We start from the raw sequence: 15,589 nt of genomic DNA, 5'->3' as shown, positions 1-15,589 counted from the left end.
TATCCATCCTTTCTATGAGCTTCTCTGTATCTCCTCCAGCTTGTGTTGAAGAGAGTATATTCTCCACTTGAACCAAAACCTACTAAGATCAACAGAAACACTTTCTTCATTAAAAAATAGCCTCTGAAGTCTGAAGTTCCATAAGGAACACATCATTGGCCCTGAACTTCATTACTTGAGAACTGATCATTGGTGCTCAGGGAACTGCTAAGTAACAGTGAGATCCTTTTCCTTCTTCAGTCTTGGTATGGAGGTACTGGTCAAACACAGAACAGGGTTCCAGTGATGACACATGAAAAGGTATGACTCCTTTCTTATGCTTGCAGGTGAGATTCACAACAGAGGCATATATATATATATATATATATGCATGCAGAATGTGCTCACTGTTGTCTACCATAATGTTAGAGGAGGACTCTATAATACACCAATTATAGTGGGCTTATTAATGGTGCCTAAAGAAATCATTCCTGTATTAGTCCATTCTCACACTTCTATAAAGATACTACCCGAGATGGGATAATTTATAAAGAAAAGAGGTTTAATTGACTTACAGTTCCATACAGCTGGGAAGGCCTCAGGAAACTTACAATCATGGTGGAAGGAGAAGTAGACACTTTGTTCTCAAGGCAGCAGGAAAGAGTGTGTGTGTGTGAGCGCAGGAAAAATTACCATTTAAAACCATCAGATCTCATGAGAATTCACTCACTATTACGAGAACAGCAATAGTGAGTGGGGGACATGGGGGAAACCACCCCCATAATCCAATCACTTCCCTTCCCTGACACTTGGGGATTATAGGTACCTCCCTCTACATGTAGGGATTACAATTTGAGTTGAGATTTGGGTGTGGACACTGCCAAACCATATCATTCTGCCCCTGGCCCCTCCAAATCTTGTGTCCCTTATACATTTTAAAACCAATCACGCCTTCTCAACAGTTCCCCAGTGTCTTAGCTTGTGGGAGTTCAGTCAGGCTGGTGGGAAAAATTTTAAAGATAGTTGTAAGAAAAAGACACAAACCTTCTTGGAAGGCAATGGGGGTTGGCATAAGCTCTAGTAATAGATCAGGCTGAAGGCAGTGTGATCCTTACCTTAAGTTAATTACTTAGGGTGTAGAGTAGTTTATCTGAATAGCTTGTTTACTCCGGTGGTCCTAAAACCATCCTTTGATAACTGTGGGTGCATAATTGCTCTCTACTTGGAAGGTGAGCAATGTCAATTACCCTCTAGTGGTGTTTACTCAAGACCTTTGTCATTTATGCTGAATAAAAGCAAGCTTCTTTGCTGGCTGATCAGGCCATGGCTCAACTCTTTACAGCACTCTCCTTGGTGTCTGTAGGTGGCCCGGACCCTTAGCTGGACTGACAGGCAAAATATCTGTGTCTGTGTAGGTTATTCATCTGTCATTGGATCTGGGTCTGGGGACAGACCCCCACAGCTGGCGTCCCATGTGAGGAATGCTGCAAAGGATCACGACGGGTGCCCCAAAAATGAAGGTGAAAAGGACCACGCAGTCAGTGAGTCAGTAAGTCAGTGGTGCCTGTTTGGCATTTCCAAGTTCAGGGAGGGGGGATTTGTTCAGGCTGAGGTTTCTTCACGGGACAACAGTTATCAGCTCAACAGAAACAGTATATAAAAGTATTGAAATCGCTGCTTAAGGCTAGTGGAGCCAGGGTTTCACAGGCTCAATTAAGGGACCTAATGAAAACTGTTGTAACCCATAATCCATGGTTCCCAAAAGAAGGAATGCTAGATGTAGAGTTCTGGGAACAAGTGGGAAGAAATCTTAAACAACATCAGGCATAAGGTCTATGGGTCCCAGTATCATCTTTAACATATGGGCCTTAGTAAGGGCAGCTTTGGTCCCATTATACACAGAAGAGCCTAAAAAGGCGAAGGAAGAGGAACCGTCACCACCCCCGAGTTCCTCAGCCCCGCTACCACTGGGGAGAAATAACAAAGAGGAAACGGAGGTCTCGCCTGAGCCTCCTCCTCCAATAAATAGGAAAAAAGACAAGAGACACGCTCCAGCTGTGGGACCTTGTGTTAAGCAAGCAGCATTAGAAGGGGAGCTTTCAGCCTGCCTGGTAGTGCAAGACCGACAAGGCAATCAGGAACATGAATCCATTTCTTGTAATGCTTATAAAGAGCTAAGAAAAAGCATTAAAGAAAATGGAGCCACTAGCCCATTTACAAAAGGAATGACTGAGGACTTGGTAGACAACTTCCATATGACCCCATGGGACTGGTCAATGCTAGCTAAAACAACCGTGGAGCCTAGCCAATACCTCCTTCGGAAGGCAGAATACAATGAGTTGTGTGACCAACAAGCCAATGAGAATCAGGCAGGTGGGCAAGACATAACAGCTGCTACGCTCCAGGGGAGGGGTCCCCATGCCGATGTACAACAACAACTGACTTTGATCCCCAGGCCTATGCTCAAGTGTCTTTGTGCGCTCTCAGGGCTTGGGACCGAATTCCCAAAAGCAGAGTTCAACAGGGATCTTTTATAAAATTCAACAAGGGCCTCAGGAGCCATGCGTTGAGTTTATCAATCAGTTAACCCAGGCAATTAAGAGACAAATTAGTCATGCCCAGGCCACCGGTATCTTATTGGTGCAACTGGCTTTTGAAGATGCTAATATGGATTGCCAGCAAGCAATGCAGGCAATCAGAGGAAAGGCAGCCACAGTTGGGGAACTTATATGAGCATCTCAGCTGGTGGGAACTGAGACACACAAAGCCAAAATATTGGCTATGGCATTAAGGCCTCCTAAAGTGAAAAGGGAGAGAAGCCAAAGTTGTTTTCTATGCGGAGAGCCAGGTCATATGAAGAAGGAATGCCCCCATAGTAGAGACCAAAGTAACTCAGGGAAAGAACCCCCTTCTATATGCCCCCAGTGTAAAAAGGGGAAACATTAGGCTAATCAATGCAGGACAAAATTTGATAAAAACGGAAACCCTGTAAGTAACCGCATGGGAAATTTCATGAGGCCCTGCCTCAAACAGGCAATGCCAGCAGCTTTCCTCTGTCAGATGGAAAGCCCACAGTCCGCTCTCTCAGAGCAGGCACCACTGGGAACGCAGGACTGGACTTACTCTGCCCCAGTGAATTAGTGCTTAAAGAAGGAGAAGACCCTAAAAGGGCTTCAACTGGGATCTGGGGCCTGCTGCTTCTGGGAACAGTGGGATTAGTCCAAGGATGGTCTAGCCTATCCGGTAAAGGAATTAATGTGCTCATCAGGGTAACTGATAATGATTACCAAGGTGAGATATTGGTGATGATGGAATGTAAAGGTCTGCATATTCTTCCTCCTGGATCAAAGAGCTCAGGTACTGATTTTACCATACTAGGTCCCCAAAGCCCACAGAAAGGAAAGGGGAAAGGGAAGTTTTGGAAGCACAGGAGCCACAGGAGCATATTGGAATCAATTAATCACTGACCGGAGACCCATGATTACCTTAAAAATTGGAAATAAGAATTTTACTGGCTTATTGGACACAAGGGCAGACATTTCAATTATTAGTGATCAAAACTGGCCAGAAACTTGGCCCTGGGTCAATCAGAAACAAAAAATTGTTGGCATTGGGGAAGTACACACGGCCAAGCAGAGCACGTGCCCCCTAACATGTTGCAATTCAGAAGGAAGAAAGGCAGTTATACAACCTCTAATCATGCCCATCCCTGTTAATCTTTGGGGAGGGGACCTATTAGCTCAACTGGGCGTCATTCTGCAGACCCCTTTCTAACAAAGGCCACTGTTATTATTCCTCCCATACCCTGATGTGGCTCTTTCAAGATCCTATTTGGCTAGAACAGTGGCCTCAGAAGGGAGAGAAATTACAGAGGGCCCATGAATTAGTTGAAGAGGAATTAAAAGCTGGGCATGTGGAACCATTTAATAGTCCTTGGAATTCACCCATTTTCCTCATTCCCAAAAAGTCTGGGAAATGGAGATTTTTGCATGACTTATGTGCTATTAATGTCAATTTGCAACCCATGGGACCCTTTCAGCTGGGGCTCCTTTCCCCCATGGTGATTCCTCAAGATTGGCCTATAAACGTTACTGACTTAAAGGAATATATATATATATATATATATATAATACTTTAAGTTCTAGGGTACATGTGTACAACATGCAGGTTTGATACATAGGTATACATAGGTATACATGTGCCATGTTGGTTTGCTGCACCCATCAACTCATCATTTACATTACGTATTTGTTCTAATGCTATCCCTCCTCCAGTCTCCCATCCCCCAAGAGGCCCTGGTGTGTGATGCTCCTTGCTCTGTGTCCAAGTGATCTCATTGTTCAATTCCCACCTATGAGTGAGAACATACAGTGTTTGGTTTTCTGTCCTTAAAGGACTGTTTTTATATGATTTCCCCAGCAGAATAAGACAGAGAAAAAATTGCATTTACAATACCAGCTATCAATAATGAAATGCCAGCTTGTCAATTTCATTGGGAAAGTGCTTCCTCAAGGAATGCTAAATAGTCCTACCATATGTCAGTATCATGTAAATCAAGCTTTGCTACCCAGTAGAAAAAAATTTCCTGATTGCAAGGTTATTCATTTTATGGATGATATTCTACTGGCAGCCCCAATGGATCCAATGCTTTTAGATTTATTTACCTCTGTCATAAAGAATACACAGCTAAAAGGTTTAATCATTGCACCTGAGAAAGTATAGATGTCTTTTCCTTGGAAATATTGTGGGTACATACTAACTTCCCAGTGAGTAAGAACTGAAAAGGTTAAATTAAATATTAGCAACTTACACACCTTAAATGATGATCAGAAATTACTAGATGATATCAACTAGCTCCGCCCCACTCTGGGTATATCTGTGGATAAGCTGCAAAACCTGTTTTCTATCTTAAAGGGCAATACAGCCCTAGATTTTCCCAGATATTTAACCCCTGAAGCAAAAAAGGAAATAGAACAAACCATCTCTCAGAGGCAGCTAGATCGCATAGATCCAGTCTACTCAATTCAACTGTTTATGTTTCCCATCAAACACTCCCCTAAAGGGTTAACTGCAGACCCCAGGACTGTGCTTTCTAGAATGTTTTTTTTTTTTTTCTCACATACCAGGACTAAAACACTATTTCCCTATATCCAGTTACTTAGTAAAGTCATCTATTCAGGCTGCAAATAATGCAGTCAGTTGCTAGGTTATGATCCTGATATCATCAGGATTCCTTTAAGTAAAAAGCAGTTAGAAGCAGTATTGCCCTTATCGATGCAAATAGCACTCTCCAATTACACAGGACAAATAGAGCATGTCCTTCCTGCTGATAAACTCTTTCATTTCTTATCTCATACTCCTGTGATCTTGCCTACACAAATAGTTCACTCCCCCATACCTAATGCTTTAACACTGTTTACTGACGGATCTGGTAAGTATGGAAAGGCAGCAGTCTGGTGGAGATGACATAATTCATTCACTTGATCTGGATTTACTAGCACTCAAAGAGCTGAGATTGGAGCCCTGGTATTGGCCTTGGAAACTTTTTCCACTCAGTCCATCAATATTGTTAGCAATTCTGCCTATTATGTTTATTTATTGCAGAACCTTGAAAGAGCCCTAATTAATTTCACTCTGGAGCCCACCCTATGTGCTCTTTTTCTTTGACTTCAGCAATTGCTAGATTAATGTATACATCCTATTTTTATCACACATATTTGAGCCCACAGTTCACTGCCTGGCCTATTGGCTTATGGCAATGATCAAGCAGACCTTCAGGTTATGATATCACTGCTTGACCAAGCCACCCAATCGCATCAATTTTTCCACCAAAAGTGGAGACACTGACGAGTTGATGGGTGCTGACGAGTTGATGGGTGCAGCACAGCAACATGGCACAAGTATACATATGTAACAAATCTAAACAATTTCAACTTACCCAGAGACTAGCTAAACAAATTATCCTGCAATGCCCAGATTGCCAGCTCACAGGCACATCCCCACCTTCAACAGGTATTAATCTTAGAGGACTAGAACCCAATCAGTTATGGTAAACAGATGTTACACACATCCTTGAATTTGGAAAACTTAGATACATACGTGTATCCATTGATCCCAATTCTCACTTAATTAGTGCCCATGCTTTGCCTGAAGAGTCCACCCAATATGTCATTAAATATCTTCTTTTAACTTTTGCATTTATGGGAGAGCCCACAAAAATTAAAACTGATAATGGTCCAGTTTATGCCAGCTCACAATTTCAACAATGTTGTCACATGTGGAATATCCAATATTCCACAGGCATCCCATATAACCCCCAAGGACAGGACATAGTAGACTGTGCCCACTCCACCCTTAAAAATATGCTCAAAAAACAGAAAAGGGGGAGTATGGGTAAAGACCCTGCAACACTACTAGCACAAGCCTTATTTACCCTTAATTTTTAAAATTTAGATGACAAATTTCAATCAGCCATAGAAAAGCACTTTGCTAAAACCTCTCAAGACATAAAATCTGCAGTTTTATGGAAAGATATAAACAGTAACATATGGTGTGGTCCAAATGAATTATTAACTTGGGGAAGAGGGTATGCTTCTGTCCGCACCCCCTCAGGTCCTCTTCGGATTCCAGCCCTATGCATCAAGCCATACCATGGCATGGCCAGGACCCAACCTGGTACCAGAAATGAAGGAACTGACCTTACAGGACCCACAGCCCCAGACGATGTGGCTTCCATGGAAGACACAAGCCCCGGACATCACCTGGGGTATGCTGAAGAGGACAACTCAGGAACAAATTCTGCTCCAGACACAGACACCATTCACTTCAGATAATTTGTTTCTTGCTATGTTCTCTGTTGTACATTGCAATTCACATAGAGTATTGATCCTTTTTAGGCCCCCACTTTGTCTGTAACCTGTACCTGCTACACTCTATTGGGCTCGTATCTTAGATCCGCCTTTCTTAGTCCTGTCACCTAGGCTTTAATAACTCGACTGCTTGGCTAGGAGGGATAGATTTACCCCTCTGTGGGATCCCTCACTAATGGCACACATTGGACCAAGATGCCAGATAACACTATGTATCACTCTGATATCCTCCCACTATGTGTAAGTTATAAAGGTTCTAACCCTTACTGTGTACCTGCAACACAATTATGGCTACATCATGGCAAAAGAAATGCCTTAACAGTCTCAGCTGCAGGTAGCCTTAAACCGGGTAATGTAATCAGTGTTGCTTTCCCAAACATTCCTTCCTGTGCTCAAGAACAAAGCCAGGAAAGTAATGGATTCCACTTTAGCTGGGAGGTCTGTCACGGGGGACAAGCCCGTAGCCTCCAGTTAGGCAATGGTAACATCTTAGACTGGAGCCCTCATGGCCATTTGCAGGGCAGCCTTACTGATGTCCACATCCATCATGGCATCAATCACAGTTTCATAGCCTTGTCCCATTCCCTTATGATTTGGGCCAATGGGGGGACGGGATATTCCAGACCCCAAGTAAAGTCCATGCCACCCCAAGACACTTTATGGTGCCTGGGACATCTTAGTACACCTCCTTTGACACTTGGCATGGGACATATCATAATTCCAGTAACAACTATACTAATACCTTTATTCATAATCATACTGATCAGTGCCTTATTTGCATTACCCATCCATATGTTTTCCTTATGGGAACTAATATTTCCACTACACCCCAAAACTCCGCGTTTGTGACCCAGGTGCAGGGACAGGCTTGGTTTGCCTCATGTATCACTAATTACAATATATCTAATTCAAATATTACTAGTGTCATGGTATTAAGGAGACAATCTGAGGCATTCCTATCAGTCAATTTGACATGTGATTGGCAAGGTTCCTCTGCCCTTGCCACCTTAGAACGTACCCTCTCCCAGGTCAGACCCAAAAGATTCATAGGCACACTTACAGCCTTTATAGTCTCGGCCACAGTCATCCTAGCAACTGTTTGTATGGCTGTAGCATCTATTACTGAATCAGTAAAAATGTTGTTTCTGTACATAGTTTGCCCAAAAATGTGTCTAATGAACTTCTCTTACAGCAGGGTACAGATCAAAATATTCTTGGCTGGACGTGGTGGCTCACGCCTGTAATCCCAGCACTTTGGGAGGTCAAGGCGGGCGGATCACAAGGTCAGAAGATCGAGACCATCCTGGCTAACACAGTGAAACCCCGTCTCTATTAAAAAAAAATACAAAAAAATGAGTTGGGCATGGTGGCAGGCACCTGTAGTCCCAGCTACTCTGGAGGCTAAGGCAGGAGAATGGTGTGAACCCACGAGAGTGAGCCAAGATTGTGCCACTGCACTCCAGCCTTGGCAATGAGTGAGACTCCGTCTCAAAAAAAAAAAAGAAAAAAAAAAGATTCTTGCACGTCTGCAAGCCCTCGAGGCTGTCTTGGAATATGTGGGGGAGTGACAAGATGCACTGGCATTCTGTCAACAATTAAACTGCGACTGGGAGCATAAACATATCTATCTGTGTCACTTCTCTACCATGGAATCAATCAATACATAGTTGGGATGAGGTGAAACAATACCTCTGGGGAACCTTTCATGACAATTTAACAGCAGATGTAAAGCAACTTAAAACTAAAATTTTAGAATTCCTTCACACAATACATCTACACACCCAACAAACAGCCATATGGAAGGGTATGCAAGATCATCTCTCCTGGTTAGATCCCTGCTCCTAGGGGTTACTCTTTGACTGGAAAAGAATGTTGCTAATTATACTCATGACTGTCTTATGTTATTTGCTAATACTAGGATGCAAAGCTGGAATAAGAGCAATGACCACCTCGCTAGACAGACTTGTTGCTGCACACATCTGTACTCTTCAGTCAACAGAACCCGATGTAAAGAACAGAAAAGGGAGAGATGTGGGATTTCAGACAGACTGGTGGTGTATCTGGAATTTATTCCTTCTAGTGGTTTGTTGGTCTTGCTGACTTCAAGAATGAAGCCGCAGACCTTGGCGGAGTGTTACAGTTCTTAAAGGTGGTGTGGACCCAAAGAGTGAGCAGCAGCAAGATTTATCGTGAAGAGCAAAAGAACAAAGTTTCCACAGTGTGGACAGGGACCCAATTGGGCTGCCACTGCTGGCTGGGTTGGCCGGTTTTTATTTCCTTATTTGTCCCCGCCCACATCCTGCTTATTGGTGCATTTTACAGAGTGCTGATTGGTGCATTTACAATCCTTTAGCTAGACACTGAGTGCTGATTGGTACGTTTTTACAGAATGCTGATTGGATAGGCAGAAAAGTTCTCCAAGTCCCCACCCGACCCAGGAAGTCCAGCTGGCTTCACCTCTCAGTGGGAAAAATTTTAAAGATAGTTATAAGAAAAAGACGCAAACCTTCTTGGAAGGCTGGTTGGGGGCTGGTTTCCATAAACTCCAGTAATAGACGAGGTTGAAGGCAGCCTAATCCTTACCTTGAGTTAATAGTTTAGGGCACAGATACAAAGGAATGTAAAGTAGTTTATCTAAATAGCTTGTTTACTCATGTGGTCCTAAAACCAACCTTTGATCAACCATGGGTGCATAACTGCTCTCTACTCAGGAGGTGGGCAGTGTCAATTACTCTCTAGTAGTGTGTACTTAAGACCTTTGTCATTTAATCTATACTGAATAAATGTGAGCTTTGCTGGCTGATTGGGGCCACAGCTGCAACTCTACAGCAACCTCCTTGGTGTCTGTAGGTGGCCCGGATCCTCAGATGGACTGATAGGCAAAATATCTGTGTCAGTGTATGTTATTCATCCATTGTTGGGTCAGGGTCTCTGAGACAACCCCCACATTAACTCATTCAGTATTAACTCAAAGGTCCAAGTCCAAAGTCTCATCTGAGACAAGGCAAATCCCTTTCACCTATGAGTCTGTAAAATCAAATACAAGTTAGTTACTTCCAAGATACAGTGGAGGTACAGGCATTGGAAAATGCTCCCATTCCAAATGGGAGAAATTAGCCAAAAACAAAGGAGCTACAGGCCTCACACAAGTCTGAAATCCAGTGGGGGACAGTCATTACATCTTAAAGCTCCTAAAAAATCTCTTTTGACTCCATGTCTCACATCCAGGGTATGCTGATACAAGTGGTAGGCTCCCACCGTCTTGGGCAGCTCTGCCCCTGTGGAATAATCAGGCCCCCTCCCAGTTACTTTGATGGGCTGGCATTGAGTGTCTGTGGCTTATCCAGGCACACAGTGCAAGCTGTCAGTGGATCTACCATTCTGGGGCCTGAGGGACTGTGGCCTTCTTCTCACAGCTCCACTAAGCAGTGCCCCAGTGGGGACCCTGTGTGGGCGCTCCAACCCCACATTTCCCTTTCCACACTGCCCTAGCAGAGGTTCACCATGAGGGCTCAAACCCTGCAGCAAACTTCTGCCTGGACTTCTGTAGCAGGTGTTTCCATACATCCTCTGAAATCTAGGCAGAAGTTCCAAAACTTCAATTCTTGACTTCTGTGCACCTGCAGGCCCAACACCATGTGGAAGCTGCCAAGGCTGGGGATGGCACTCTCTGAAGCAACAGCCTGAGCTGTACATTATCCCTTTTTAGCCATGGCTGGATGCAGGGCACCAAGTCCCAAGACTGTACAAAGTAGCAAGGTCCTGGGCCCAGCCCATGAAACCATTTTTCCCACTAGGACTCCGGGCCTGTAATGGGAGGGGCTGCTGTGAAGTCTCTGACATGCCCTGGAGACATTTTCCCCATTATCTTGGCAATTAACATTTGGCTCCTAGTTACTTATGCAAATTACTACAGCAGGCTTGAATTTCTCCCCAGAAAATGGGTTTTTCTTTTCTATCTCATTGGCAGGCTGCAAATTTTCCAAACTATTATGCTCTGCTTCCCTTTTAAACATAAGTTCCAATTTCAGATCATCTCTCTCAAGTTCAAAGTTCCACAGATCTCTAGGGCAGGGGCGAAATCCTGCCAATCTCTTTGCCAAAGCATGGCAAGAGTGACCTTTGCTCCAGTTCCCAATAAGTTCCTCATCTCCATCTGAGACCACCTCAGCCTGGACTTCATTGTCCATATTACTATCAGCATTTTTGTCAAAACTATTCAACAAGTCTCTAGGAAGTTCCAAACTTTCCCACATCTTCCTGTCTTCTTCTGAGCTCTCCAAACTGTTGCAACCTCTGCCTGCTACCCAATTCCAAAGCCGCTTCCACATTTTCAAGTACCTTTATAGTTGTCCCCTATTCCTAGTACTAACTTACTGTATTAGCCCGCTCTTACACTTCTATAAAGATACTACCCAAGACTGGGTAATTTATAAAGAAAATATTTGATTCACAGTTCTGCATGGCTGGGGAGGCCTCAAGAAACTTACAATCATGGCAGAAGGAGAAGCAAACACCTTCTTCGCAAGGTGGCAGGACAAAGTGTGCGTGAGCACCAAAAAAAACTGCCATTTATAAAACCATCAGATCTTGTGAGAATTCACACACCATCATGAGAACAACATGGGGGATACTGCTTCTATAATCCAATCACTTCCCTTTCCCTTCCTTGAAACATGGAAATTACAGGTCCTCCCCTTGACATGTGTGGATTACAATTTGAGATGAAATTTGGGTGAGGACACAGAGCCATACCATATCAATTCTCTAATCCTTGGAATTTGTAAATGTTACCTTATTTGAAAAAAGGATCTTTGTAGGTATGATTAAGTTAAGGATCTTGAGATTTAGGGCATTGTCTTGGATTATCTGTCTGGACCCTAAATAGCATCATTAATGTCCTTGTAAGAGGGAGATCTGACACGCAAAGAAGAGTAGAAGGCCATGTGACTAGAGATGCAGAGATTGGAGTAATGCAGCCACAAACCGAAGCTGGAAGCCATCAGAACTCGGAAGAGGCAAGAGATCGATTCTTCTATGGAGGTGATACCTTCATTTCTGTTTGGTGAAACTGATTTTGGACTTCTGGCCTCCAGAACTGTGACAGAATACATTTCTGTTGTTTTAACTCATCTAGTTTGTAATTTGCTTCAGAGGCCACAGGATGACTAACACAGTATACTGCTTATGACTGTGGATTCTCTTCTCACAGGCCTACATCACCCTAACCTGAAAAGGGAAAGAAGGATGTGAAGAAAATAATATAGGAGGAGGAAGAATGAAGAAACAGAGGGCAAGAAAAAGAAGAGACTAGGAAGAGTAGATGAAGCAAGATAAAGTGGAGGAGAAATCTCTTTACTGAATGGTAGGTCATATACAAATTATACTGGGGAAAAGTGAAATTTGGCCCCTAAATTCCACATCTACCTACATGGTGAACATTGAGGGTATGCCTAGGTCCTAAGAGGAATTTGTCTTTAAAAATCTTCATGAATCATTTAACAGTTTTAATGGTAACTGTGATGAGAAAAATTTCAGTAAGCTACATTAAAACTGTTAAATGATTTATTTAACTAAGGGGTCAAAACAGTGACCCCTTAGTCATCAAGCACTTAGGGTTGATTTGGCAATGCTACACATCCTTCAAGATTCTGTTCATAATCTACTTCCTCTATAAAATCTTCTTTGACCTCTACTTTTTCCATTTTCTGAATTTGCATTCCATGCACAGGAACTATGTCTGTTATTTCTGCTCTTCCAATAATAACAACAAAAAGCCCACGGATGCTGCTAAATATCTTAAAATGTACAAGCAAATACTTATGATAGTTTTATATCTCCTCCAGCAGTCTGCATAGGGCAGGACTATAATAGAGTCCTTGTGGTGACTGACGGACTAACCACTATTCTGAGACCAATAATACAGATGGTCTCATCTGTTTCATCTTGTATCTTCTACCTACATATCATACTGTACAATGATGACTGGTATTGAGAATTATATCCCTCAGGCATGTCAGGTCTAAATCATAAAAAAATAGATTGATAAAATTCATTGTCTTGCTAGTTGAGAAAAACTACTCATATATTTTAGGAAGATTTCCAACTGGAAGAATTGAAGCCAGGATGCATTTCTCATCATCCTAATTTAATGCAATTAACTGCAACCCTCAAGTCCCAAGTATTCAAAGCATCAGAAGAATTGCTTTATTAACCAAAGATTCAAAGGGTTAGCCTATAAATATACCTGAAGGTACCTACTTTCTGGTATTGATTTCTCACTGTGTGGCAAGTCTTAGCGTAAACGTGGTATAAAACAAGCTTATTTTTTAGTTAATTATACGTTACCGGCTTCAAATTGCTCAGAGGAAAGTCAGGATTCGTGGGCTTGTTTATATTTTTTACATTGCTCATTTACATCCAGTGTAACTGAAATTGAAGTTCAGTTCTGTAAACTATCCCACAGTATGTACTCAGATAACTGCCCACATGCAAAACATTAGGTACACACAGGGCTAAAGAATTTAGTCAAGAGGCTGGGCACGGTGGCTCATGCCTGAATCCCAGCAAGTGGATTACTTGAGGTCAGGAGTTCAAGACCGGCCTGGCTAACACGGTGAAAACCCATCTCTACTAAAAATACAAAAATTAGGCAGGTGTGGTGGCACGCGCCTGTAATTCCAGCTACTCGGGAGGCTGAGATGGGAGAATCGCTTGAACTCAGGAGGTGGAGGCTGCCGTGAGCCCAGATGGTGCCACTGCACTCCAGCCTGGGTGACAGAGTGAGTCTCTGTCTCAAAAAAAAAAAAAAAAAAAATTTAATCAAGGACACACAACTGTTTGTAATCCTTCATGACTTTACATTTAATGTTTATTATTATTATTATTATTTTTAAGCATAAGAAAACCAAAGGCACATTGTTGGCATTCCTATCACATCAAAACAATGAATATAAATCACATCATACAAGTAAGAATCAGAAATATAGAGAATGGGAATAAATTAAACAAGGAACTCATTAACATACCTCCAAACAGAAAACTAGGACCTAAAATAATATAAACCTTAGTGAAACAACAGCTGCTCTTATGAAAATCCATATATTCTAATAGTACAGTATTATAGCCTTTCTCACCTTGGAAAAATTACATTATAGTTATGTGGCCCATATTAAGGTTTCTTTGGGCTTTTATTAATAAAAAAGTATTTCAAAAGGATAAGCTTTTGAAACTGCACATTTAGCTATCCACTAAGTCAAGTTGATTGAGAAAAACTTCCATTTTTTTCCTCTGGCTCTTTTAGAATGTTCCAAAAGAATGATTCAAGGAAACCATAAATAAAAGAAATATGATCAAATTCATAAAATGTAAAGCATCTCCCCATGTTATCTATATATCTAAACCATGATGCAGTAATGTCAGTCACCTGTCCCATGCATTTCTATTTTGATGACCTGAATTAGGCCTGAATAATGAGTATAACTAAAAGGCCCACACACTACGGAAAGCTTAGCAAGTTCTAAGCAGGGAGGGAAAGGTCCTTGCTTTGGCTGATTTTACCAGGTTCCTCTTTTCTACTTTCCAAAAAGAATCCAATAGGTCATAGTCTGTTTTTCTGTCTGTTAATGATAGTGTGCTTAAAGTTCTACTAGTACTTTCTGGAACTCTTTAACCTCACAGTCATCATGAGAGAACTCTGCCCCTGAAGGGGAAAATAATTTTTCTTCACCCAGGGCCTTTTTCCTTGTATTAATATTAATATCCCATGAGAATATTAGCTCTGGAGGAAAGAATTTGGTGGCAAAATTCCATATTTACTCATGAAATCCACCCCCAACTTCCACTCACACATTTTAATAGAACACTCAAAAGAAAAGCTCCCCATTCCTCCCTCTCTTCCTGGACACTTCCCTTCAGCTTCATTTGACACCCACGGTTTTCCCCCTTTTTTCTGCTTGAATCAAAAAACAATTTTTACTAGCAGAGCCTTCTTTCAGTAGAGTGTACCCTGTATTTGATAGGGCAGAAAAGTATTTAAATTTTTTTTAAAAAATTGCTTGGCATTGGCTGGAGTGTAGAAACAGAAAATGGAGTCAGTTACTGCTTAAGCCCCCAGCATCTAACCCCACTTGGCTGCTCTTTGTTCCCTCTCCTGGGTCACAGAGAAGATAGGCATAGCAAAACCTGACGCACCATCAAGGCTCCATGAGATTTAAGCAGTGTAGTGTGGTTGACAGCTGCCTTCCATCCTTCGTTTCCTGGAAATACTATTTAAAACACCCTCTATGAGAGAGAGAAAAAGACTCATTGGTGCCATTGATTCTTTAAAATAATTTTTTAAAATGACACTTTGCATATGTAGCTGAGTGACAAAACATATGCATTCTAAAGCAACACATACTGTCTGCATTCCAATTTGGGCTCCATGCTTACCAAAATGAATTCTTGGGTAAGTTACTCAATTTCACTGTCCCTCAATTTCCTCATATAAGATACATTCTTGAATGAAAATGATGATAATATTAACCACATAGGGTTGTTGTGAGGATTGAGTTAAAATATTTAAAGCTCTTCTGAATACTGTTTGCATATAGAACATGATACTTGTTAGGTATAGAGTAAACAATATCCCATTTGTTGATACACAGGTAGATTTGAAGACATGCTTATAACAACATATCTATTTCTATGTATCTGAACTGGCATTCAGTAAATATTTGATGAATTAATGCAATCTAACA

General features: G+C 41.9%; 1 protein-coding gene across 8 annotated transcripts in view; it reads left to right on the top strand.

Moving 5' to 3' along the window:
- Window positions 1-15,589, top strand: part of LOC103886387 (endogenous retrovirus group K member 5 Gag polyprotein-like) — a 43,183-nt gene that overhangs the window by 8,417 nt on the left and 19,177 nt on the right. For 2 of the 8 annotated variants that reach the window (XR_004185375.1, XR_004185376.1), the window contains exons 2-4: window positions 1,395-1,528; window positions 11,758-11,891; window positions 12,061-12,213. Coding sequence is in view for 5 of the 8 variants with exons in the window: in XM_021941931.2 (XP_021797623.1) it covers window positions 1,815-2,516 (702 nt within the window). In the remaining 3 variants the exon portion in view is untranslated. Of the gene's footprint in view, window positions 1-917; window positions 4,144-6,562; window positions 7,999-8,766; window positions 9,174-11,757; window positions 11,892-12,060; window positions 12,214-15,589 lie in introns of those variants that run through there. The other 6 variants (XM_021941934.2, XM_021941933.2, XM_021941931.2 and 3 more) reach the window with 4 other exon arrangements.

The sequence above is a fragment of the Papio anubis genome, chromosome 7 (assembly GCF_008728515.1).
Source record: "Papio anubis isolate 15944 chromosome 7, Panubis1.0, whole genome shotgun sequence".
Taxonomy (NCBI): Eukaryota; Metazoa; Chordata; class Mammalia; order Primates; family Cercopithecidae; genus Papio; species Papio anubis.
The sequence above is the reverse complement of the archived record's forward strand: the minus strand, read 5'-3'. Positions and strand labels throughout refer to the sequence as shown.